Raw genomic sequence first — 23743 nt, forward strand, 5'->3', positions numbered from 1 at the left:
CTCACCTGGATCGCCTTCTAAGCCACTGGCCCCGCCCCCCACAAACTCTCCCCGTTGCCTGGAGACCGGTACCACGTGCTCCCCCAGCACTTCCGCCTCCCCGGCGACGGGTTCTCCTTGAATCCGCGACCCGGCTCACGTGACACGAGCAAGATGGCGGACACGGCCAGTCAGTTGATGTTGGGCTCCGGCCTGGCCGTCGTGTCCCACCCGCTGATGTACGTGAAGATGCTGGTGCAGGTGAGCGTGTTCTCCGGGGTGGGAGGTGTCAGGGTTCGGCGTATGCCCCATGCACGGTGCGCAGCTGTCACCTGCCCCCGGTAATGGTCCCCAGGTGTGCGGATGTGGCCCTGGTAGAGTCTGCTTCTGTGCACCATTACCCAGCACAGTGCCACGCCTGGCATGGGGTTGTGTGGTACTGATGCGTCTGATCTGTGTGTGCTGACTATACACTGCATAGTGCCACTTCCCCCTCTGATCTGTATGCTTGCTGTCATCAGTATTACTCTGCATACATACACTGCATAGTGCCACTACCCCCTCTGATCTGTATGCTTGCTGTCATCAGTATTACTCTGCATACTTACACTGCATAGTGCCACTACCCCCTCTGATCTGTATGCTTGCTGTCATCAGTATTACTCTGCATACTTACACTGCATAGTACCACTTCCCCCTCTGATATGTATGCTTGCTGTCATCAGTATTACTCTGCATACATACACTGCATAGTACCACTTCCCCCTCTGATCTGTATGCTTGCTGTCATCTGTATCACTCTGCATACATACACTGCATAGTGCCACTTCATCCTCAGATCTGTATGCTTGCTGTCATCGGTATAACTCTGCATACATACACTGCATAGTGCCACTTCCCCCTCAGATCTGTATGCTTGCTGTCATCGGTATTACTCTGCATACATACACTGCATAGTGCCACTTCCCCCCTCAGATCTGTATGCTAGCTGTCATCGGTATTACTCTGCATACATACACTGCATAGTGCCACTTCCCCCCTCTGATCTGTATGCTTGCTGTCATCGGTATTACTCTGCATACATACACTGCATAGTGCCACTTCCCCCTCAGATCTGTATGCTTGCTATCATCTGTATTACTCTGCATACATACACTGCATAGTGCCACTTCCCCCCTCTGATCTATATGCTAGCTGTCATCGGTATTACTCTGCATACATACACTGCATAGTGCCAATTCCCCCTCTGATCTGTATGCTTGCTGTCATTGGTATTACTCTACATACATACATACATTGCATAGTACCACTTCCCCCTCTGATCTGTGTGCGTGTTGTCATCGGTATTACTCTGCATACATACACTGCATAGTGCCAATTTCCCCTCTGATCTGTATGCTTGCTGTCATCAGTATTACTCTGCATACATACACTGCATAATGCCACTTCCCCCCTCTGATCTGTATGCTTGCTGTCATAGGTATTACTCTGCGTACATACACTGCATAGGGCCACTTCCCCCTCTGATCTGTATGCTTGCTGTCATCGGTATTACTCTGCATACATACACTGCATAGTACCACTTCCCCCTCAGATCTGTATGCTTGCTGTCATTGTTATTACTCTGCATACATACACTGCATAGTGCCACTTCCCCCCTCTGATCTGTATGCTTGCTGTCATCGGTATTACTCTGCATACATACACTGCATAGTGCCACTTACCCCTCAGATCTGTATGCTTGCTGTCATCGGTATTACTCTGCATACATGCACTGCATAGTGCCACTTCCCCCTCAGATCTGTATGCTTGCTGTCATCGGTATTACTCTGCATACATACACTGCATAGTGCCACTTCCCCCTCAGATCTGTATGCTTGCTGTCATCGGTATTACTCTGCATACATGCACTGCATAGTGCCACTTCCCCCTCAGATCTGTATGCTTGCTGTCATCGGTATTACTCTGCATACATACACTGCATAGTACCACTTCCCCCTCTGATCTGTATGCTTGCTGTCATCGGTATTACTCTGCGTACATACACTGCACAGTGCCACTTCCCCCCTCTGATCTGTATGCTTGCAGTCATAGGTATAACTCTGCATGCATACATACACTGCACAGTGCCACTTCCCCCTCTGATCTGTATGCTTGCTGTCATCGGTATCACTCTGCATGCATACACTGCATAGTGCCACTACCCCATCTGATCTGTATGTGTGTTGTCATTGGTATTACTCTGCATACATACACTGCATAGTACCACTTCCCCCCTCTGATCTGTATGCTTGCTGCGATCTGTATTACTCTGCATACTTACACTGCATAGTGCCACTTGCCCCTCTGATCTGTATGCTTGCTTTCATCCGTATTACTCTGCATACATTCACTGTATAGTGCCACTTCCTCCTCTGATCGCTTGCTTGCTGTCATTATCCGTATTACTCTGCACATATATACACTGCAGAGTAGCACCCCCCCCCCCCGCTATGTATGCCTGCTGTCATTATCACTCAGCACATACATACCACATACCCTGCATAGTATTACTTCTCCCCTAACATGTAAGCTTGCTATCATTATTACTCTGTACATACATACACTGCATAGTACTACTTACCCCTAATATGTATGTTTTCTGTCATTATTAGTATTATGCTGACCATAAATACATGCACTGGTCAGTGCTGCTTCTCCATATCTGTATGTTGGCTGTTATCATCCTCCCTTGTACAAATATTTACTGCACAGAACCACTTCCTCCCGACCTTTTCATACCCCCACTATCCACGTCGGCGCGGAGTTGATATTACATAGTGTGGCGAGCGCAGCGAGCCACCGAGCCCGAAGCGTGGCGAGCGCACGCAGAATACATGTAATTTGCGACCCCTTGCCACGATTCGGGCTCGGTGGCTCGCTGGCACGCTGCGCTCGTCACAGTATGTAAAATCAACTCCACGCCGACGGGGATAGTGGGGGTATGAAAAGGTTGGGAGGACGCATTCCGCCGCCCTGAGCGGGTCTCGCTGCACTCGCCACGCTTCGGGGTGACTTGGATAGTGGGGGGTTGCCTAAATCACATTGTATGTCATACAAGTGTATACAACATTAAATGGCATCACACCCTATAAAATTGCATGCAATTTTGCGGAAGATGCGATCTCATCACACCGCCCAAGGCCAAAGAGCAGTGAATAAATTACATAGGAAAATTGCATCGCATGCGAGGCGATTTTCTTATGCAGAATCGCCCACTAAGCTATTTGCTTAGTGGGCGCCTGGCTACTACATAAGTACCTTTCCCTCTGAACTCAATCAAACTATATTGAGTGTACCTACTGAACGATATCGGTCTGTGATGTTGCCGCGACCCCGGTGAACAGGCAAGTTGTTGACTACATAGCCAAAATTGACCTGCTTGTTCAGACTATGTTAACTAGTCTGTAATTTCTCACCTTCCGATGGGGTGTCATAAGCAGCAGCGCATATTGAGCGCACACATACCACCGGTAATCCAGGGGCGCAAGGTTTTATCTCTCTAAACCTTTCTCCCAATTGATTTCTCTTCAGGGAGAAAAGATTTGTTCGTAATGCTCAATAAAATAGCTGCCAGTTATGTTGGACTTAGCCTCAGCAGCGAAGGGGTTAATGATCAGCCACCCTAGGGTCATATGTGTGCAAGTAGCAGCATTTCTGTCTATCTCTTGGTATGATAAGCGATTATGGAGACCTTTTATATGACCATATTAATTTCCTGACTACACCTTAATTATGGTGTCATCGTGTAGACATATTGCATGCACTTGTACTTGTACAGTTCCATTAGTCAAGAGAAGACCGTGTTGCTTTATCTCTGTGTGTGTGTGTGTGTGTGTGTGTGTGTGTGTGTATGTGTGTGTGTGCATACATATATATGTCATTGTAGCAGTTATTTCTATGCCGCAGCGCTGCACAGAATATTCGGCCATTGACATCGGTAGAGCTGGCCATGTCGCTCTGTAACTGGTTTACTGCAGGCCTTGGTGTCTGCAAACACGGTATGTATGTGCTTGGCAGAGGATAGGGAGCACATCCCAGCTGGGTGCGGTTTCTGCGGATCAGGGCAGAGAAACTGATGGGGGTTGGGTGTAAGGAGTTAATGCTAATACATATACAAATCTGGCAGATCCAGCCCTGTCGCTGGGACATTTCTATGCCATGGATTTAACAGCGCCTCAAACTCCACTGCCGGGAGAGTGTTTATGGGTTTTGTGACTGCAAGCTAATGATTATCTCAGCTCTAGTATGATAGTCCAATTGTATATCCTGCTAAAGGTCAAGTCTCCTGCAGTCAATAATACTGACCTGACATGACACTTCCCTTTGCTGGATGTAATGTGATCAGAAGAGAACCGAACAGCATGGATATGACAATGCCTGATAGCTCTGATCTGATAGGTCTCCTGCATTTTTGTATATTAAACAAGACTACCTGGTCACTTTGTACCGCCTTGCTCTGCTGGGGTACCTGACTTTGGGTGCAGGGTCTGCCAGAGCAAGATTTGTAGAGTGGTGGGTATTCCTGGGGCAGGACAAACCTACCAGGGCAGGTTTGTCCGACCCCAGAAATCCTCACCACTGAAATAAGGGGAAGCCCCTGCTCCCCTGGGGCTGCTGCTGGATTCGGCTTAGGGGACTTGGGCGTGCTCGGGCATTTGTGTCCAGGTGCCCGAACAGCCCCAAACTTTCCCGAGTGGGGCTTGCTGCCTGGTCACTGGAGTACTGGCGATCTGATTTACGACCGCGGGGTGGTGACTGGCCGGAGGTGAGCAACGCGGGGGGCTGCTCTTAGAGGTGGTTCATACCTCATTATCGGTGGTATGCCCAGAAATTTTCCGGGAGAGACCACTACTGCAGTAAATTTCTGGCCATACAACGAAGCAGTTAAGTGCTGGAACACTAAGACCTACAGGGATACCACAAGGATTTCGGCTGATGAGGCTCTGTTTCTAACCCCTAATTGCAATTATGGCCCCCGGCCTGATTGTCATTAGGCAAACTCGTCAGCCTAATACTAATGACTTCACCATCCGTAAATACGAATCCTGAGAACTCGGCAGCTTTTTAAGTTTGTTTCCCCCCTTTTCTGTTATTTAAAAAAAAAAAAAACAGTCTTTGCAAATTTTTTGATCACATTTTATTAATATAAGTTATACGGGTATAATCACTTATCAAATAAGCACTTGCACTATTACATTTTATAAATGAGGCATGCAAAATAATGCCATGCATAGCTTTCTACAGTTGTGCTCTCCCTATTTCTTGTACTGCTTGTATCGTTGATTTTTTTAAATTTAGCACCACACTGAGCACTGTCTTATTGTGAGAATATTCCCTTTTTTTAAGGCTGCCGGCCACCTGCTTCTAATACAGTGCAGTGTGCTTTTTCTTTTTTCTTTTTTTTTTTGGACATATTACATTATATTAAAGAAATGGCAGATGTGACTGGAAAGGTGGTTCTACATAGATATGTGATATCTGCAAGCATAAATAAAATGTACATCCTACAAATGTGGTTTGGTGTTTTTTAACTACCATGGCAACCACTGTCACATGGCATATGATGTAGTGAGCAAAGGCTTTGCAGGTCCCATCGGAGATCTTGTCACTGTGACATCCTCCTAGATCCACCTCTGTTTACATGTCACTAGCTGATAGCCTGTTTCTGTGTCTGGAAGCCATACTTGTTCTCCCTCCAGAGATAATGATATACAGTATATAGCAGTGGTTCCCAAACTTTTTTTTTTAATCCAGGCACCCCAAAGTATCAACATTTTATGCATGGCACCCCTAGGCCAAAAGTTCCTAGTTGAGAAATTAAGAAAACATTAATTAAATTGTGTTCACATGTCATCCTTTGGCTTAATTATGTAGTGAGGGACAAGATTTACTTCTTTTTGTCCACATATTTTTTAATTGTAAGATACAAGCAGTGATTTTCAGTGAGTTTCCTAGCACTGCGCCCACGATATTAAGTTGTATGACATCTCATCGCATCGCATTGCATGCCGGCATATGGCATGCGATGCGATTTTAAATTGTATTAGCCCCTATACGATTTTTAATTGTATAAGCACCCTAATGGGTGCTTACAATGTTAAATGCACCCCCACTATGAACGCCAACCCGAAGCGTGGCGAGCGCAGCGAGCCCGCGTCCTCCGACCTTTTCATACCCCCACTATACACGTCGGCGTTGAGTTGATTTTACATAGTGTGGCGAGCCACTGAGCCCGAGGCGTGGCGAGCGCATGCGCATCACTTCACATGTATTCCGCGTCCCCTCGCGGGGCTCGCTGCGCTCTCCACGCTTCGGGCTCGGTGGCTCGCTGCGCTTGCCACACTATATATAAAATCAACTCCACACCGACTTGGATAGTGGGGGTATGAAAAGGTCGGAGGATGCCTACCGGCGCCCCTTCGCTGCGCTCGCCATGCTTCGGGGTGGCGTGGGGGTGCTTTTAACATTGTAAGCACCCATTACGGTGCTTATACAATTAATTATCTTATAGGGGGCACATTTAACATTGAAAACACCCATTAGGGTGCTTATACAATTTTAAATTGTATACCATTTTATATGGCATGCGATGGTATACACTTTAAAATTGTATAACATCGGCTGCCATCGCGTAATATCGCATACCATCGTATGCCTTATGGTATGCGATGCGATGGGCGCCGTTCTAGGAAACAAGTACCATAAAATTATAGTACTAACATTTACAATAGGTAGAAGCACTTTATTGCATAACGGTAAATGGTACGTTTTTTTTTTTTCAGTATATATTATTTATATCCATAGCGGTGACCCTGTAAAATCTTTAGTCTTCTCAATCTTGTTTCTCTTCTTCATCCATCTCTTCTTCCTGCTCCTAGTCATTGGCCACTTTCCAGCAGTGACATCAGTGTTGGTCTGATTCTGCGTCCACTGTAAAACGGCTGTCATATCTGGATGGATCCGCGGACAAGTACCGTGGGGACCAACGCACTTATCCTTCTTGCTATAGAAGAAGTGTTTTTTCTTGGGCTTGGCCTGCGTCAGACACTCTGCAAACTGTCGGTCACACTCGCACGCCATCCTACCACACACGGTGGGTGACTTGCATTCAGTGTGTGACCGGCCACAGGAGAAGTGGTAGAACTGCCACTTAATTTTGCTGTGGCACTGCAGGTCAAGCCTCGAATAACGGTAACAACAGTCATGCTGGAGACAGCATCTGTCCACATCATCCACAGCAGTGCCCGAACCTCCCATGCCACAGTAACAGCCGTACAGGTTTATGCCCAGCAAAGGCACCTTAAGCCGGTTCCTATAACACCAAAGGGTCACTACCAAATCCAGCACCCCACGTTTTTGGCGAACAAGGGTGTTACTGCAATTGCAGATCATGTGATGTCTGAGGGAGAATGTGTAGACCAAGAGGAAGAGCACAAGTTTTTTCATGTCAGATTGCTGGCACAAGACTGGATCTGTCTGTGGAGACATAAATAAATGCCCATTACTATAGTATAATATTAGCTGATGCACTCAGTTTCATCCAGGCAAAGGTTTGCTGGACGGAACATTTTACCCTTTTTCACCCCCTATAAGTCGTATTTAAAAAAAAAAATCGGTACTTGTATACTATCACGGCTCCCATCGCATGCCATATGTAATGGCATGCGATGCGATTTTACCGGGTTTTTAATGCATTTGTGAAAAAATCGTATGCCATCATGCGATGCGATTTTTCACAAAAATCATGGACATGTGTTCAAATCATGTAAAATGCACCCCAATTGTCATTTTTCACACTATCACCCCCACTATCAACGCCAACCCGAAGCGTGGCGAGTGCAGCGACCCCGCGAGGGGCGGCGGGACGCGTCCTACGACCTTTTCATACCCCCACTATCCACGTCGGCGTGGAGTTGAGAATAGAAAGTGTGGCGAGCTTCACAGGTATCCGTGTCCCCTCGCGGGCTTCACAGGGGCTCGCTGCGTTCGCCACACTTTCTATTCTCAACTCCACGCCGACGTGGATAGTGGGGGTATGAAAAGGTCGTAGGACGCGTACCGCCGCCCCTCGCGGGCTCGCTGCGCTCTCCACGCTTCGGGTTGGCGTTGATAGTGGGGGTGATACAGTGTGAAAAATGACATTTGGGGTGCATTTTACATGATTTGAACACATGTCCATGATTTTGGGAAAAATGGCATCGCATGCGATGTTTCCCTGTACGATGCCCATCGTGGGAGCCGTGATAGTATACAAGTACCAAAAATTCCACCAGAGTTGGTTCACAAACCGTCACATTTTCCAGAGCACAATGGTGATGCATTGTATATGTCAGATGAACGTTTTGTGACATAACTCCTAAACAAAGCCTCGAAATAAAGCGTCAATATTTTGCTGTAAATATATAGACTAATCCCTTTAACTTGATATATGAAGTGTCCTGCTCTTACAGCGGTCAAAAAATCTGTGGTGTGTGTGTGTGTGTGTGTGTGTGTGTGTACGTACGTATGTTTGGAAGCCTGTGCTATTTAGTTATGTAACCCACTATACCTGCTTGCTTGTGTTCTCCTCTGACGCTTCTGCTGTTCTCTGATGCTCGATACTGTAATACCAACCTTTATAATATGCGGTGGATGCCGACGTGGTGGGATGTATTGTAGGACTTCCCAAGGCTTTAAACCCACCTCCCACTGACTTGTAACCCATTTCTAACCCATTCCTTCATGATACACTATAAATGGAAGTAGTTAATTAGCAGTCTTCCCGTGAAAGGGTTACTATGTGAGATTTAGTGATGTGTCCTATTGGCAAGTGGCAAAAGGACTAAATATAACAGCTTGCTTCTCATACCCATCAATTACATCTATTTTGGCTCGGGACCCTGCGCCAAGAAAAAAGTTAGTATATAACGATTTAAGCAAGTACAGTTTTATGTAACGGATTTCCCCTATGTTTTTGGGAAATAGACTCCAGGTGACCGTACATCTATCGGTGTATAACGGATTTGGAAAGTTATGTCCATACTTTAATGTGGTCAGATGCAGGCTGGTGTCTTCCCAGTGTGTGGTATAGGGGTCCAATAGTCGGGATTCCGACGGTCATTAGAATAGGTCGTATTGACATTAAACCTATTCAAAGTTTTTCCTAACTGTTGGAAAAAATGAGAAATTCGAAAAAGACATTGATTGCCAACTGCACGTCTTTTGTTTTTGTTTTTTTGTCGAAAATGACGCCTAATTCAACAATTAAGCAGCCGTTTTCGAAAAATAAAGATTCAACTTTTATCATAGTCGAATCATGAAAACAGCTGGGATTAAATAGGTACTGGCCGATATCTCCGACTATTGGAAAGTATTTGGCCCACGTTCCTGTCCCTATTCGAAGTCCACGTCGGTGGTAAAGTATAAAACCATTTAAAAAATTAAAATAATCCCCAAAACTCATGTCAACAATATGGATTGTGTCGACCTAGACAGTCAGCAATCCATATTTACCTCTTGGCATAGCTGCACCTAGTGGCTGGAAACTGCTCTTCATCCCATCTTGCTGCGGTCATGTCCGCTCAGCGGCTGTTGCTGGCGGTCATGCGTGTAACCAGCCAGGTTATCTCTGGACAAAGTGCCGTTAAAATATGTACAAGAATGGAATGAGGGATTGCTGAGGGACGGAGACTCCATTAATGAGAAGCGGACATTGATGAAGTCTCGCTCTTGTTTTTAGGTGGGACATGAACCGCTGCCGCCAACTTTAGGAAGAAATCTCTTTGGCCGTCAGGTGTACCAGCTCCCGGGTCTCTTTGCATATGGTAGGTCTCCTTCACCAACATTTTATTTTATTTTAGGTACAGATTTATTTAAAGCTCTTCTGTGGTTTTTGTACTCCATGTCTCTCTAAAAAATATCCACTAAAAATCCCAGCGTCGCTCACATTTGTGTTACAACAATTTGTGTGTAGAAAAAAATAAAATAAAATTAGGTAAATTAGGTGTATTTTCACGGCGCCCAAGTTTCTTACGTACGGTACCATAGGGAAATCTCATCGCATGGGCCATTTTAAGGGCCGTGCGATGCGATTTTCCTATAGAATTTATTCACTGCTCTCTTAGCCCCGGCGGATCGCATGTGATTTTATAGGGTGTGCGATGCCATTACATTAGCTATACAATAATATAATTGTATGACATACAATGAGGTTTTAGGCCCCCCCACTATCCATGCCAACCCGAAGCATGGCGAGCGGCGGCGGTACGCGTCCTCTGACTTTTTCATACCCGCACTATCCACGTCGGCGTGGAGTCGAACTTATATAGTGTGGCGAGCGCAGTGAGCCACCGAGCCCGAAGCGTGGTGAGCGCACGCGGATTACTTTACATGTATTACGCCTACGCTCGCCACACTATATAAAATAAACTCCACGCCGACGTGGATAGTGGGGATATGAAAAGGTTGGAAGACTCGTTCCGCCGCCCCTCGCGATCCGCTTCGGGGTGGCGTGGGGGGGGGCTAAAACATCATTGTATGTCATACAATGATATTATTGTAAAATAATCGCATTATTGTAATAAAATCAAATGCAATTTTGCGGGAGATGCGATGCGATCCCCCGGGGCTAAGAGAGCAGTAAATAAATGACATAAGAAAATCGCATCGCATGCCCCTTAAAATGGCCCATGCGATGCGATTTTCCTACGCAGAATAGCGCACTAAGCAAATTGCTTAGTGGGCGTCGTGATAATACACAAGTACCAAAAATTATATTTCTCACCTGGCCAACTCCAATATTGATCGTTAGCATATATATACCAACTGTGGAATCATTATTCTAGTATGAAAGCAATACAGGTAACTCCATAGTTGGTCACCATCACACTGCCTAAATATCAGACTCCACACTTTTTTTTTTTTTACAACAACCTTTATTAAAGACTAAACTTCAAACCACAACCTACTTTTTCTGGATCGGTATTTTGCCACTAATGGGAGAAAACAAGCTTTAAAGTAAAGTCATTGCAGCAGCACGGGAATGAGAAACCTTTCCATGTTCCTATTGAGAACTGTGTATTCAGGGCCTTCCAGTCAGACAGGCAGAGTGTTCCCGCACCTGGGGGCAGCTGTTGTACCTTCCATGGTCCAGTGTCCCCCAGCCATCAGTAGCTGCAAAACAAAGCATTTATGATCACATACGATTGAATCGTTTTCTATTAAGAGGGCTGGGGAACACTGCGTTCCCATACTCGCCTGCAGAGAAGTTCCTATTACGGGGAGTTCTGTTAAATGCATTTTTATTTAGCTGCTTGTGGTCTGGAAGCATTTCCATATCCGATTACCCAATTGTTTTGATTTTAGGCAGGAGGACCACTTCCTGTTCTTACCAGTACAGATGTGTCCACATCTAGCCTCCTTGATCGTAAACAGTGCAACTTTGTCCCTTTAAAATTTGTCACATTAGCAAAATGATTCACAAGCAGCTCCTGGTTAAAATGACGCGTAGCATGCCTATATTCTGTGTGACCATGCCTTATCTGAAAAAGAAAAAATACGTTGGTGTTTTCCAGCATTTTGTATACAGAATATAAGCATGCCACATAACATTTTCATCAGCAGCAGCTGCTTTGTGAAGAAGACTAATTTCAAAGGAAGAGTCAAAGGCAAAGAGTCACACAGAGCTAACACGTTACATGTAACATGACTTGTAGCACACGGAAGATTAGATGTATGATGTGTCCACATACATCGAATCTTCCGTGTGCTACAAGTCGTGTTACATGTAACGTGTTCATGTTTAATGAAAAAAGTTTAGCACCATTATAACTGTGTATCTAGCTGTATTTCTAGTGGTGTTAAATATAATAAAGATTATTTCCTTTATGCCAGCCATAGGTACATGCTCTGGTGAGCGGTGAGGCTTTGGACACCCATCTGAGCTCTCACCGGCAACCCCCCAGTTGTCTCTGTCTGGCATTACTAGTTCCTTTTCCTCCAAAGAGGCGATGATTTGCAGAAAAGCTACCTCTGCTGCCTGCTTAAGAGGTTCTTAATCACACATTTTAAGTTGAGGGAACACATTATTTTGGTTTAACATCCACAAACATTCCCTCATTCTATACAAGGGGAGAGAATAGAAGTGTTCATTCCAGCGCTCTGCATCTTTCAAAACCCATTTGCTTCCTCTTCCCTGCCTGGGGGTGTCGCTCTTTGCTGTGGTCCTTCTAAGCACAGTGTGGTCTGTATTTCAGCACTGATATGCAGACCTGTGCTTGAAGCACCACAGCAGAGAGACACCCACAGGCAGAGAAGAGGAACTGCACAAATTTCAAAGATGCCGGGTTCTACAATGAACACTAGATGGTATTCATTGTGCATAGTGCTTACTACTAATATGATCATCTGTTTATTTGCAGCAAAACACATCATTAGTATTGATGGCAAGAGGGGACTATTCAAGGGCCTGACTCCCCGGCTGTGTGCTGGCGCTGTGGGCACTGTGGTGCACAGCAAAGTCTTGCAGGTAATATTATTTATAGTCTTCAGATGAGAATAAGTGTTGGAGATGCTCCGGCCGCGCAGTGTGTTTGTAATTTCCATGTGTGCTTTTACTTTAAGACTTCCGTCATTTATTGTGGGACATTCAACTAAATGATTTATAGGCAATTGTGTAAAAGTGGTGTTTGCCCTCAGCACCCAATCAATCATTTGGTATCTTCTACAATCGGATTGGTTGCTGCGGTCACCACCACTTTGTCTTCTGTGAAGCTGGGTACACACCTAAAGATTTATCTATCTGGTGGGAACAAAAATAGGGCCTTATTCTAGTTCACTCTCAGATGGACAAAACCATGTGCACTGCAGGGGGGCAGATGTAACATGTGCAGATAAATTTTAGATTTGGGTGAGTTATTTTGTTTCTGTGCAGGGAAAATACTGACTGCTTTATTTTTACACTGCAATATAGATCTCACTTTGAAGAAAAACCCCACCCAAATCTAATTCTCTCTGCACAAGTTACATCTGCCTCACCTGCAGTGCAGCATGGTTTTGTCCATTTGAGAAGGAATTTGCCTCTGAGTGAACCAGAATAAGGTTCATAATGTATGGGAGTATATGAGAAGCCAACGCTTGCTACAGCACTAGATGCAGTGTCTCCCTGGGCTTGTGGTGTCGCTAATCTGACCCTGGGGGACTGGCAATGTTTGGATCAGTCCGATGATTCCGTTTTTAGGGGCTGCTGATGGTCATTACCTGAACACTATGAGGCCATGGACCAAAGTTGCCAACAAGGCACTGTGCAGGCAGCTAGTGGTCCATAATGGTGTGGGGTGTGTTCATGTAGCAGGTGTTGGGTTGGCTGCACCGCCTGAACAAGTCCCTGACCACTATTTTGCAGTGCTTGGTGACCATTTGCAGCCCTTCATGGACTTCCTAGATCCCAGTTTGTACAGCTTTAGTTTGAGGGACATTCAGGAGAGTTTTGATGAAGGGTGTGGCATAAGCCTGTTTATGGGACGTGGGTGAGGGGTCCATTCATACCGAGGATCCTGCTTCTACAAGTATCAGGGAGCTGTGGGAAGCTATCCAGGAGGAACGGGTCAGCATCTCCTTAGAGGTCTAACCAGCACTTGTGGAGTCGCTGGGCTAGAGGTGGACCTAGACTATACTAGGCACCTGTCCCGTGACACTTGGCTCCTCAATGTATAAGGACAACATAGATACAGACTTAAGCACACGATCAATAGGAAAGGAAAGAGTTTCTCATATCAATCAGTCCAATTCTACCTATTATTTCTCTATGGTGGATTATAAATAATAGCTAAAGTCTTTATCATTGCCATGGGAATCACCCCCACTTTCCTCTGTAGTAGGGGGGATACCTGTCCCCCAAGGCAGTTACTGTTGGTGTGTCATTGTGAAGTGACCTGGTGCTATTCCTGTTATTGTGTACTGTGCGTCTGACAAGTGTTCCCTACTGACACTGTTGTTCTCCTCCTCAGTGCTACCAGAACCAGAACCAGACAGATGTAAGTAGCACTAACATGGGCTGAACTCCTCACATACAGAGCACATGTCTGGCTTATCTATTAGAAGGGATTAATCATTGGGCAGCTGGCTGGACACTATATAACCATGTGGTATAGATTTGGTAGGAGTGGAACTGATAGTACTGTAGTAATACAGGCAGATGTGACAGGGGAATGTGTGGTAGCGTAGTAATACAGGCAGATGTGACAGGGGAATGTGTGGTAGCGTTACCACAGTGATGGGGAACTTTCGGCCCTCCAGCTGTTGTTGAACTACACATCCCAGCATGCCCTGCAACAGATTTTGCATGGCCATATAGCAAAACTGAAGCAGGGCATGCTGGGACGTGTAGTTCAACAACAGCTAGAGGGCCAAAGGTTCCCCATTCCTGGGTTACCAGCTTAGTGTTTGCAGGTCGAAAGTTTTTGATCGGAGGAGAATTCTCTATTTATAATGCCTGCAATATATATTTTGTTACGATCATGAATAGTTTACCTTTTATAAGTAATGGTTTTCTCGGCATGTTCTGTTGTGGCGACATATGAGCAATATACTGTAGTCCCTACAGTCTTTCTCTTATCCCTCTGTAGGGAAGTGAACCAAAAGAAGCCTGCACCTCCCTGGACCACGTTATCAAAGAGGTAACCACTTTATCCTTCTGCTGTATGTACGTTTGCTGCCTGCACTGTGGATATGGAATGAGGACACCGTTCATCACACAGAGCACATGAATTCTCTCTTTCAGACCACGCAGGAGATGGTTGCTCGGTCCGCTGCTACCCTCATTACACATCCCTTCCACGGTACGTCTAGTGTTCCCCAGTTTTTTATAATTAAGTAAAAGTAACGTTAAAGTTTGGTACAGATGTGTCTTCCTACATCTAGCCAAAAATATATCTTAATCGTGTTGCGATTAAGATACATTTTTGAATAGATATAGGAAGACACATCTGTACCAAACTTTAACGTTACTTTTACAGGACGCATGAGGAGTGTGATAACATCGTTACCTGACCTATCGCATCGGCATGGCCGATGTATCTGTCTGTATGTAGATGCACTTGCTGTGGGGACCACAGGTGACCGACATCACAATTGAGCAGACTTCATTGCGTGCCTAGTTGTGATGTCAGGTGCCTACCAGTCAGGTTGGTGAATCAGCCAAACGGTCCATCCGTTGCTCAGGTGTGTACCCAGCATTAGACACCATCCCTTTGCATACTGGGTGGCATGATCATCCACATATTTCACATTTTGGTCCATAAGATCACCTTCTTAGCTTTGTACCATTTCAGGTTATTCACTGGCCTTAACTTGCTGGGATGCGTTCATTAGGTTGACAGTGTCTTGGTCGACCGCTATTGGTCAGCAGTCAAAATGGTTGCACGCTATTGGTCGGCATGCATTACGTCGCCATGGTCAACAGATCGAAACACAAAAGGTTGACATGTTTTTCATGATTTCTTTTTAATTTACCGACTTTGCTGTACTTTACCATCCCAGTGGACATAGAGGGAACATAATTGTGCTTAGCGCAGCGAGCCTTGCTTGGGAATGCGGTACACTTATACGGTCACCTATGTCGACATAGACACCAAAAAAACTGTGGTGAAACTCATGTCAACCTTTTTTCAACACACATAATGAATGTCTACCTTTTTTTGATGTGTTGACCTTTTGACTGTCGACACTGCCAAGTCGACCTCAAGGCCCATACCCAACTTGCTTACATTTTATTAAAAAAGTGGTAAAATGGGCGTGTTCTAGAGCACAGGTTCTCAAAGTCGGTCCTCAGGACCCCACACAGTGCATGTTTTACATGTCTCCTCACAGAAGCAAGTGAAATAATTAGCTCCACCTGTGTGTCTTTTAAAATGTCAGTCAGTAATGAGTGCACCTGTGCATCTTCCAAGGTGACCTGGAAACTGTGTGGGGTCCCGAGGACCAAGTTTGAGAACCACTGTTCTAAAGTGATCACTGTAGTGCAGGCCTGGCCAACCATGTGAAACCCCACATCCCAGCATGCCCTGCCACATGTTTAGCGTTCCCTAATAACAGTTGCAAGGCATGCTGGGACTTATTGTTTCACCACAGCCATAGTCACAAGTTGGGCAGGCAGACAGCCTGCACATCCTCTGGATTATGATCTACTTTTAGAGGTAGGGATGTAACCGGGGGTTCCTGTGCTGGTAAACTCTGGAAACCTATAAATTGCCAATATTTGCTTCCAAATGGCAAGGCGCTCAATTGTTTCCTCCCTCATTTTCTTTCCTTCCAGTAATAACGCTGCGCTGCATGGTCCAGTTCATCGGGAGAGAGACCAAATATAAGTAAGTGCTCAGTTTATACCAGTCTTTCCTTCTGTTGTTCTTGAAAGCACTCATTCTTGTGTACTTAAGGGGCCTACACACTGAGGGATGTGCGCCAGAGATCTGCGCGATGCTAGGTCAGTCCGCACACAGCCATGCACCAGCGATGTGTGCGGAGAGATCCGGAAGGGCCAGTGTTCTCCAGTGCATGCAGTATAAAGCTAGACGGGCGATAGGGCTGCGCATTGCTATTGCCCCTACACACAGCGATTTGAGGTAATTTTCTTAGCAATCTAGTCAGATCGCTTAGAAAACCACCCAAACTTTCTCCGTGTGTAGGCCCCTTGGCGTCAAATCATCAGACCGTGATGTTTGTTTGGAAATACCAACATGAACTTTAATGTCTTTCAGTGGGGTGTTCGGCTCCGTAGTGACCATATATAAAGAAGAAGGCGTTCTGGGATTTTTTGCGTAAGTTGCAAGATGTATTCTCTTTATGCATTTTCTGTTTGGATGACTGGTCGGCAATGCGCCTTGCTGAGTTGGTGACACATGCTGACCTGTCTTGTGGCATATATATATATATATATATATATATATATATATATATATATATATATATATATATATATATATATATATATATATATATATATATATATATATATATATATATATATATATATATATATATATATCTCTATCTCTCTCAACAAAACAATATCACTAAGAATTTGCTAGATTTGAGTGGTCGCTAATAACACTAGATCCCCCTACTAGAGGGATCAATACAATCGAAATACAGAACCAATAGTGTGTATTGTAGTGAGATAAATAATCTGTCTTCCCAACTTAAAATTACAATCAACCAAGATTTCTTCTTACATATAAAACATTTATTATAAAATACATAAAAACAAATATTCTTGAAATAGTATTTTCTTGGGATTGGGGATCATACCAAGTACCCGACGCATTTCGTCTGTGAGACTTCATCAGGGGTTTGACACTTTTAGTATGAATCTTTAAAAATGTGATGATATTTTAACTTTTATTAGAGTTTTAATGGATTTCCTTGGTAGTGGAAGCTCAAAACGAGAAAATGTTTTACTGTATTAGTTTGTCATGGGCATATGATCTGCCAATATTCAATCCTTCCTTTATTTCAAAGGTAAATCTGTGCCATTTGTGATTGAGTAATCATCTTATTAACTTCATAGAGAACGTAGTGTGTAGGGCCAAAGAGTTAGTCCTCACGTGAAATAGGGGTATGATAATGAAGGTCTTTATTTTTTAACCTCCAAATAGATAGAACAAATCTCCTTTTAAGTAAAGGCTTGAAACAAAGTATGACGTCCCCTCAGTGTAGCCTGTGCATGTGAACTCTCCAACATCCAAATATATATATTATTTGAGCGTTGTTCCTTTAATCTGACATGTAACCTGCTGTGAAGCATTTTCCCACCAGATTTTCATATTTACGTTTCTCGTTCCTCTATGTAGTGGTTTAATTCCGCGACTACTAGGAGACATCATTTCCCTTTGGATATGTAACATGGTGGCGTATCTCATCAACACGTATGCGCTGGAAAACGGGGTATGTTCCTGCAAGTCCTCTTTGTGGGCCAGATTCATAAGTGATAAAATGGAGAGTGATAAACAGCCAGCCAATCAGCTCCTGTCTGACATTTCTCAAACACAGTCTGTGACATTTCTGGCAGGAGCTGATTGGCTGGCTGTTTATCACTCTCCATTTTATCACTCCTGAAGCTTGGTGCATCTGGCCCTGTGACTTAACACTCAAAGGAAGACGTGAGGGACAACTAACGTGTCGCCCTTTTCCTCCTTATAGGCGGTGAGCGAGATGAAAAGCTACTCTCAGGCAGTGACTGGGGTGAGTTTACTTCCACTGTGCTCCTCTAGGGGGGAGTCTTGTGCTCTGCCTGCTCTCTTCCTGTATATGTAGGGAGTGGGACTCCTTAAGGGCCAGGTTATTTACAGCTGTAGCCCAACATGTTAAAGGATCATTTTATGGGAATTTGTGTTAGTTTCCTATGCATTGTGCCATTACAAACAGTCATGTGTTGATATTAGTGCTATTTGGGTACAATACAAAAATTGATGTCTACTGCTGTTTTTATTAGACTTGTCTACAGCAGCCTTGTACAAGTCTCTATGTATTCTCTCTTGGCTTACCTTAGGATATGGGCAATATGACAAACACGTTATAGAGAAATGTTTATCATATATATATATATATATATATATAGATATAGATATATATATATATATATATATATATATATCTATCTATCTATCTATCTATCTATCTATCTATCTATCTATCTATCTATCTATCTATCTATCTATCTATCTATCTATCTATCTATCTATCTATCTATCTATCTATCTATCTATCTATCTATCTATCTATCTATCTATCTATCTATCTATCTATCTATCTATCTAATCTATCTATCTAATCTATCTATATATATATATATATATATATATATATATATATCTATCTATCTATATATATCTCCTGAGTCCAGTGTGATCAGGTTGTCTCATGTTTTCCGTGTCCCTAGTTCCTGGCTAGTATGCTGACTTACCCATTTGTCCTGGTCTCTAACCTCATGGCTGTGAATAACTGCGGGTAAGTATGATACCTGGGCACTTCCCACCCACATCTTGGTCTCTCCTTGTCCTCTAATAACCATACCTGTGTTTCTGTCCTAGGCTGGCTGGGGGCAGCCTTCCCTATGCCCCTGTATACACGTCCTGGACAGACTGCTGGAGACAGCTCAGCAGAGAGGTAAATATTCTCCCAATGCTGCCAGGCTTGCTGCACAGTGAGCGCCTACAGCCACATGTCATTGTCACCTACTGCTCCTGAATTATACCTCCACCCATCGCTAGAACACCACCCACTGCTCCTGAATTATACCTCCACCCATTGCTGTATCACCACCCAGCGCTCCTGAATTATACCTCCACCCATCGCTAGAACACCACCCACTGCTCCTGAATTATACCTCCACCCATTGCTGTATCACCACCCACTGCTCCTGAATCATACCTCCACCCATTGCTATATCACCACCCAGTGCTCCTGAATTATACCTCCACCCATTGCTGTATCACCACCCACTGCTCCTGAATTATGCCTCCACCCATTGCTGTATCACCACCCACTGCTCCTGAATTATACCTCCACCCATTGCTATATCACCACCCACTGCTCCTGAATTATACCTCCACCCATTGCTATATCACCACCCACTGCTCCTGAATTATACCTCCACCCATTGCTATATCACCACCCACTGCTCCTGAATTATACCTCCACCCATTGCTATATCACCACCCACTGCTCCTGAATTATACCTCCACCCATTGCTATATCACCACCCACTGCTCCTGAATTATACCTCCACCCATTGCTGTATCACCACCCAGCGCTCCTGAATTATACCTCCACCCATTGCTGTATCACCACCCAGCGCTCCTGAATTATACCTCAACCCATTGCTGTATCACCACCCAGCGCTCCTGAATTATACCTCCACCCATTGCTGTATCACCACCCAGCAATCCTGAATTATACCTCCACCCATTGCTATATCACCACCCAGCTCTCCTGAATTATACCTCAACCCATTGCTGTATCACCACCCAGCTCTCCTGAATTATACCTCCACCCATTGCTATATCACCACCCAGCGCTCCTGAATTTATACCTCTACCCATTCCTTTATCTACCACCCAGCAATCCTGAATTATACCTCCACCCATTGCTATATCACCACCCAGCTCTCCTGAATTATACCTCAACCCATTGCTGTATCACCACCCAGCTCTCCTGAATTATACCTCCACCCATTGCTATATCACCACCCAGCACTCCTGAATTCTACCTCCACTCATTCCTTTATCTACCACCCAGCGCTCCTGAATTATACCTCCACCCATTGCTGTATCACCACCCACTGCTCCTGAATTATACCTCCACCCATTCCTTTATCTACCACCCAGCGCTCCTGAATTATACCTCCACCCATTGCTGTATCACCACCCAGCGCTCCTGAATTATACCTCCACCCATTGCTGTATCACCACCCACTGCTCCTGAATTATACCTCCACTCATTCCTTTATCTACCACCCAGCGCTCCTGAATTATACCTCCACCCATTGCTGTATCACCACCCACTGCTCCTGAATTATACCTCCACCCATTCCTTTATCTACCACCCAGCAATCCTGAATTATACCTCCACCTATAATTCTACCTAGCACTACTAAATTATACCTCCACCCATTGCTATATCGGTATCCGGACTGATCATAGACTGACTCATGGTAGACCGTCATATGGTCGACCACTTATGGTCGACGGGGTCAAAAAGTTGACGTGGAAAATGTCGGCATACATTTTTTTTACTGAACTTTCAGCCAACATGTGTCGACAGGCAGTATTTCATGCCCTTCGGCGCAGAGGGAGAATAAAATATTGTGCCTCGCAGCGCTCGGCACAGAGCCCGAAGCACGGCAATCGCAGATGGTACACCCACACGGACACTGTCTAGACAGTGTCCGTGTCGATATGTATGTCGACATAGACACCCTAAAAACATTTAAAAAATCATGTTGACCTTTTTGATGTCGACCTTTTGACCCCGTCGACCATATGATTGTAGACCTAGACACTGTAGATGATATATATATACCATAACCGCTATATCAGCTGTTGTTGAACTACACATACCAGCATGTCTTGCTACAGGTTTGCTTTTTATCTATGCTAAATCTGTTGCAGGGCATGCTAGGACGTGTAGTTCAACAGCTGTAATGCCAAAATCTCATCGCTGTTATATGTTAAATTAGGACCATGGAATTCCAACACAACATTCCGCACAATGAGAGGCGGGACTATATAACAGCCCTATAATACTATAATAATTCACAACATTCCGCACAATGAGAGGCGGGACTATATAACAGCCCTATAATACTATAATAATTCACAACATTCCGCACAATGAGAGGCGGGACTATATAACAGCCCTATAATACTATAATAAATCACAACATTCCGCACAATGAGAGGCGGGACTATATAGCAGCCCTATAATACTATAATAATTCACAACATTCCGCACAATGAGAATACAAGTCTCTGCTATGTAGTTAGGAGTAGGCTCGATGAATGAGGGCAGAAACCTCATTGTTCTCTATTATGTGATGGAGAGGCGGGACTATATAACAGCCCTATAATACTATAATAATTCACAACTCTACGGTCATAGGTCATATGGCGATGACTGATCTCTCCATCCACCTACCGGTCGACTTTGAGATTTTTGCCCTTGTTAATCTGGTCTCTTTCTCCGGACCAGAAAATATGGTCATTTTTTTCCCCCGCGTAATGTCCTATTTTCATCTATTCTATCAAAATTTACTTTTTCTGTATCAGTGGGTTGAGTTGGAACGAAGGTCCTATTTGCAACGTTTTCCTCTTTTTCGTTTGCAGGGGAACACAACTCGGGGAAACAGCCTGTTTTTCCGCAAGGTGCCTGCAGGAAAGAGCTACGTGTATGCACAGAAGAGATTTTATTGAAGAGCATCAGGGTCCCTGCCTGTACCTGTCCCTGTCCCTGTTTAACCTTCAGGGGGGGGGGGAGGGGGGGCGTCGGTATTTGTTTAATTTGTACACATTTTGTTTACAATGCTGTATGATTTTTTTTTTTTCATTTTAATAATCATTCATTATTGATAACTGAAGACTGTGTATAACTTTGTTTTTAGCTGCCAAATAACACCATCCATTTCATCACCTGGCCTATGTCTTGGCATTTAAAAAAAGATGGCGTCTTCCAAGTTATTGCGGTTTCAGCAGCATTGTGTATTTTATTATATTTATTGAGTTTTTTTATTCAGATCAGAGATTCAATTGCATCCAACCTTTAATAGAACACTGCACCGATGGAAAGGGCTACTAATTCTAGTTATATCTTTATACCTACCGTATAGTATGCTCTCATCTATGTTGGATGCTGGAACACATTTCTTGTGGCCGCTAGTCGGAGGCAGCATTTTACAGCAGCAGCCATATAGGGCAGTATTCAATGCGGCCCGCGAGGGGGTTAAACAGCAGGGGTCAAAGAAAACAAGCGACCCTCGACGTTTAACCCCTGCTCCAGCTGCTCAACATTCAATGGGGCAGATGTATGAATCCTTAACAAGAGATAAACGTAAGGGTGATAAGGAGAGATAAACGTCCAGCCAATCAGCTCCTTACTGACTTTTTTCAAACACAGCTGTAACATGGCAGTTGGCAGGTGATTGGCTGGACGTTTATCTCTCCTTATCACACTTGCACTTATCTCTTGTTAAGGCTTAATACATCTGCCCCAATGTTCCCAGGGAACCCTCCACCAAACAGCAAGGCTCATGGTGAATGCAGGGAGCCCACTGCATTTAGCCGCGAGCCCCGCTGTTTTAGAGAACGCACACAACGTTTGCATGTCGCTGCAAAAACCCAACTAGGTGGAAACAGCGTGTGCAGGGGGGGGTCAGTTGAATACTGACCGCGCGAGCAGTCACAGCTCGCAAAAGTAATTGAATACGCCCCATTGAGTGCGAGTGAGTCATGCGGTTGACAGAGTGAGTGGTTGTGGTGGACAAAGCGTGTTGCCTCAATACTGTGCGCTGCAGCCAGCACAACCGGGGCAACGGGGTTTTAGGTGAAAAAATATTGTGTATTAATCACACATACTGGTACTGAACCAACCCGATGTTTCAAGACTGGACGCCTCTCTTTCAATGTGTGTTAAAATGCAAAGTACAAAGGGCCTACCTTAAATGGTGGAGGGGGAGGTCACAGGTGGTAAAGAAGAAAGGAGTGCACCACGCCAGTTCCGTGCGGCTCTGGAGTTTCAAGCTGGCTTTCAGGGGGGCTTTTTGCACTTTTGAAAAAGAGAAGTTCAGCCTCGAACATTGGTTTGGTTCCGTACCAGTATGTGTGACTTAATACACTCAATTTATTTATTTATTTTCACCTAAAACTGTGCGCAGCTTTTTTCTTTCATTTATTCACCCTCAAAATCAGCGACAGGTTAGAACTCCAATTCGGCCCTGGCATTTGTGCATGCACAAGCCGGAGTCGAGAATGTCCCCATTACAGGGTTGTGGATGCTGCAGATCTAAGCATGCTGCGTGGTAGGAGCCTGGTATAAGTGAATATGACGCAGAGAGCCGGCACACTCACTCTCTTAAAGGCATCTACTGTGGTGTCCATAGCAAAAAATAACATGTATATCCCCAATGGTCTTGGCACTCTGCAAACGTAAATGGAAATGAAGCTCAACAGGGATGTGGGCAGGGGTGGGACTGCAG

The 23743-nt window shown here is 44.6% G+C and overlaps 2 protein-coding genes across 3 annotated transcripts in view; one reads left to right on the top strand and one right to left on the bottom strand.

Moving 5' to 3' along the window:
• Window positions 1-198, bottom strand: part of AGBL2 (AGBL carboxypeptidase 2) — a 30660-nt gene extending 30462 nt beyond the window's left edge. The window contains exon 1 of one of the 2 annotated variants that reach the window (XM_083164346.1): window positions 6-198. The gene's annotated coding sequence lies outside the window, so the exon portion shown is untranslated. The remainder of the gene's footprint in view (window positions 1-5) is intronic. The other variant, XM_083164348.1, reaches the window with a different exon arrangement.
• Window positions 86-22181, top strand: MTCH2 (mitochondrial carrier 2). The gene is made up of 13 exons (XM_083164349.1): window positions 86-240; window positions 9740-9824; window positions 12420-12526; window positions 14007-14033; window positions 14625-14675; window positions 14780-14837; window positions 16313-16364; window positions 16755-16814; window positions 17847-17940; window positions 18196-18237; window positions 18935-19002; window positions 19086-19161; window positions 21879-22181. Exons 1-13 carry the CDS (start codon window positions 154-156, stop codon window positions 21963-21965), a joined length of 894 nt encoding a protein of 297 aa, XP_083020475.1. The 5' UTR covers window positions 86-153; the 3' UTR covers window positions 21966-22181.
• The last annotated feature ends 1562 nt before the right edge of the window (window positions 22182-23743 follow it).

This window comes from Crinia signifera, chromosome 11 (assembly GCF_055691185.1).
Source record: "Crinia signifera chromosome 11, ASM5569118v1, whole genome shotgun sequence".
Classification (NCBI taxonomy): Eukaryota; Metazoa; Chordata; class Amphibia; order Anura; family Myobatrachidae; genus Crinia; species Crinia signifera.

What these genes read in the sequence shown, in the direction of transcription:
- MTCH2 (XM_083164349.1), top strand. Translation starts at nt 154, where the DNA reads ATGGCGGACACGGCCAGTCAGTTGATGTTGGGCTCCGGCCTGGCCGTC. An exon ending in GGGAGAGAGACCAAATATAA is followed by an intron (nt 16,365 to 16,754) that starts GTAAGTGCTCAG and finishes AATGTCTTTCAG; the next exon opens with TGGGGTGTTCGGCTCCGTAG. An exon ending in GGAGACAGCTCAGCAGAGAG is followed by an intron (nt 19,162 to 21,878) that starts GTAAATATTCTC and finishes TTTCGTTTGCAG; the next exon opens with GGGAACACAACTCGGGGAAA.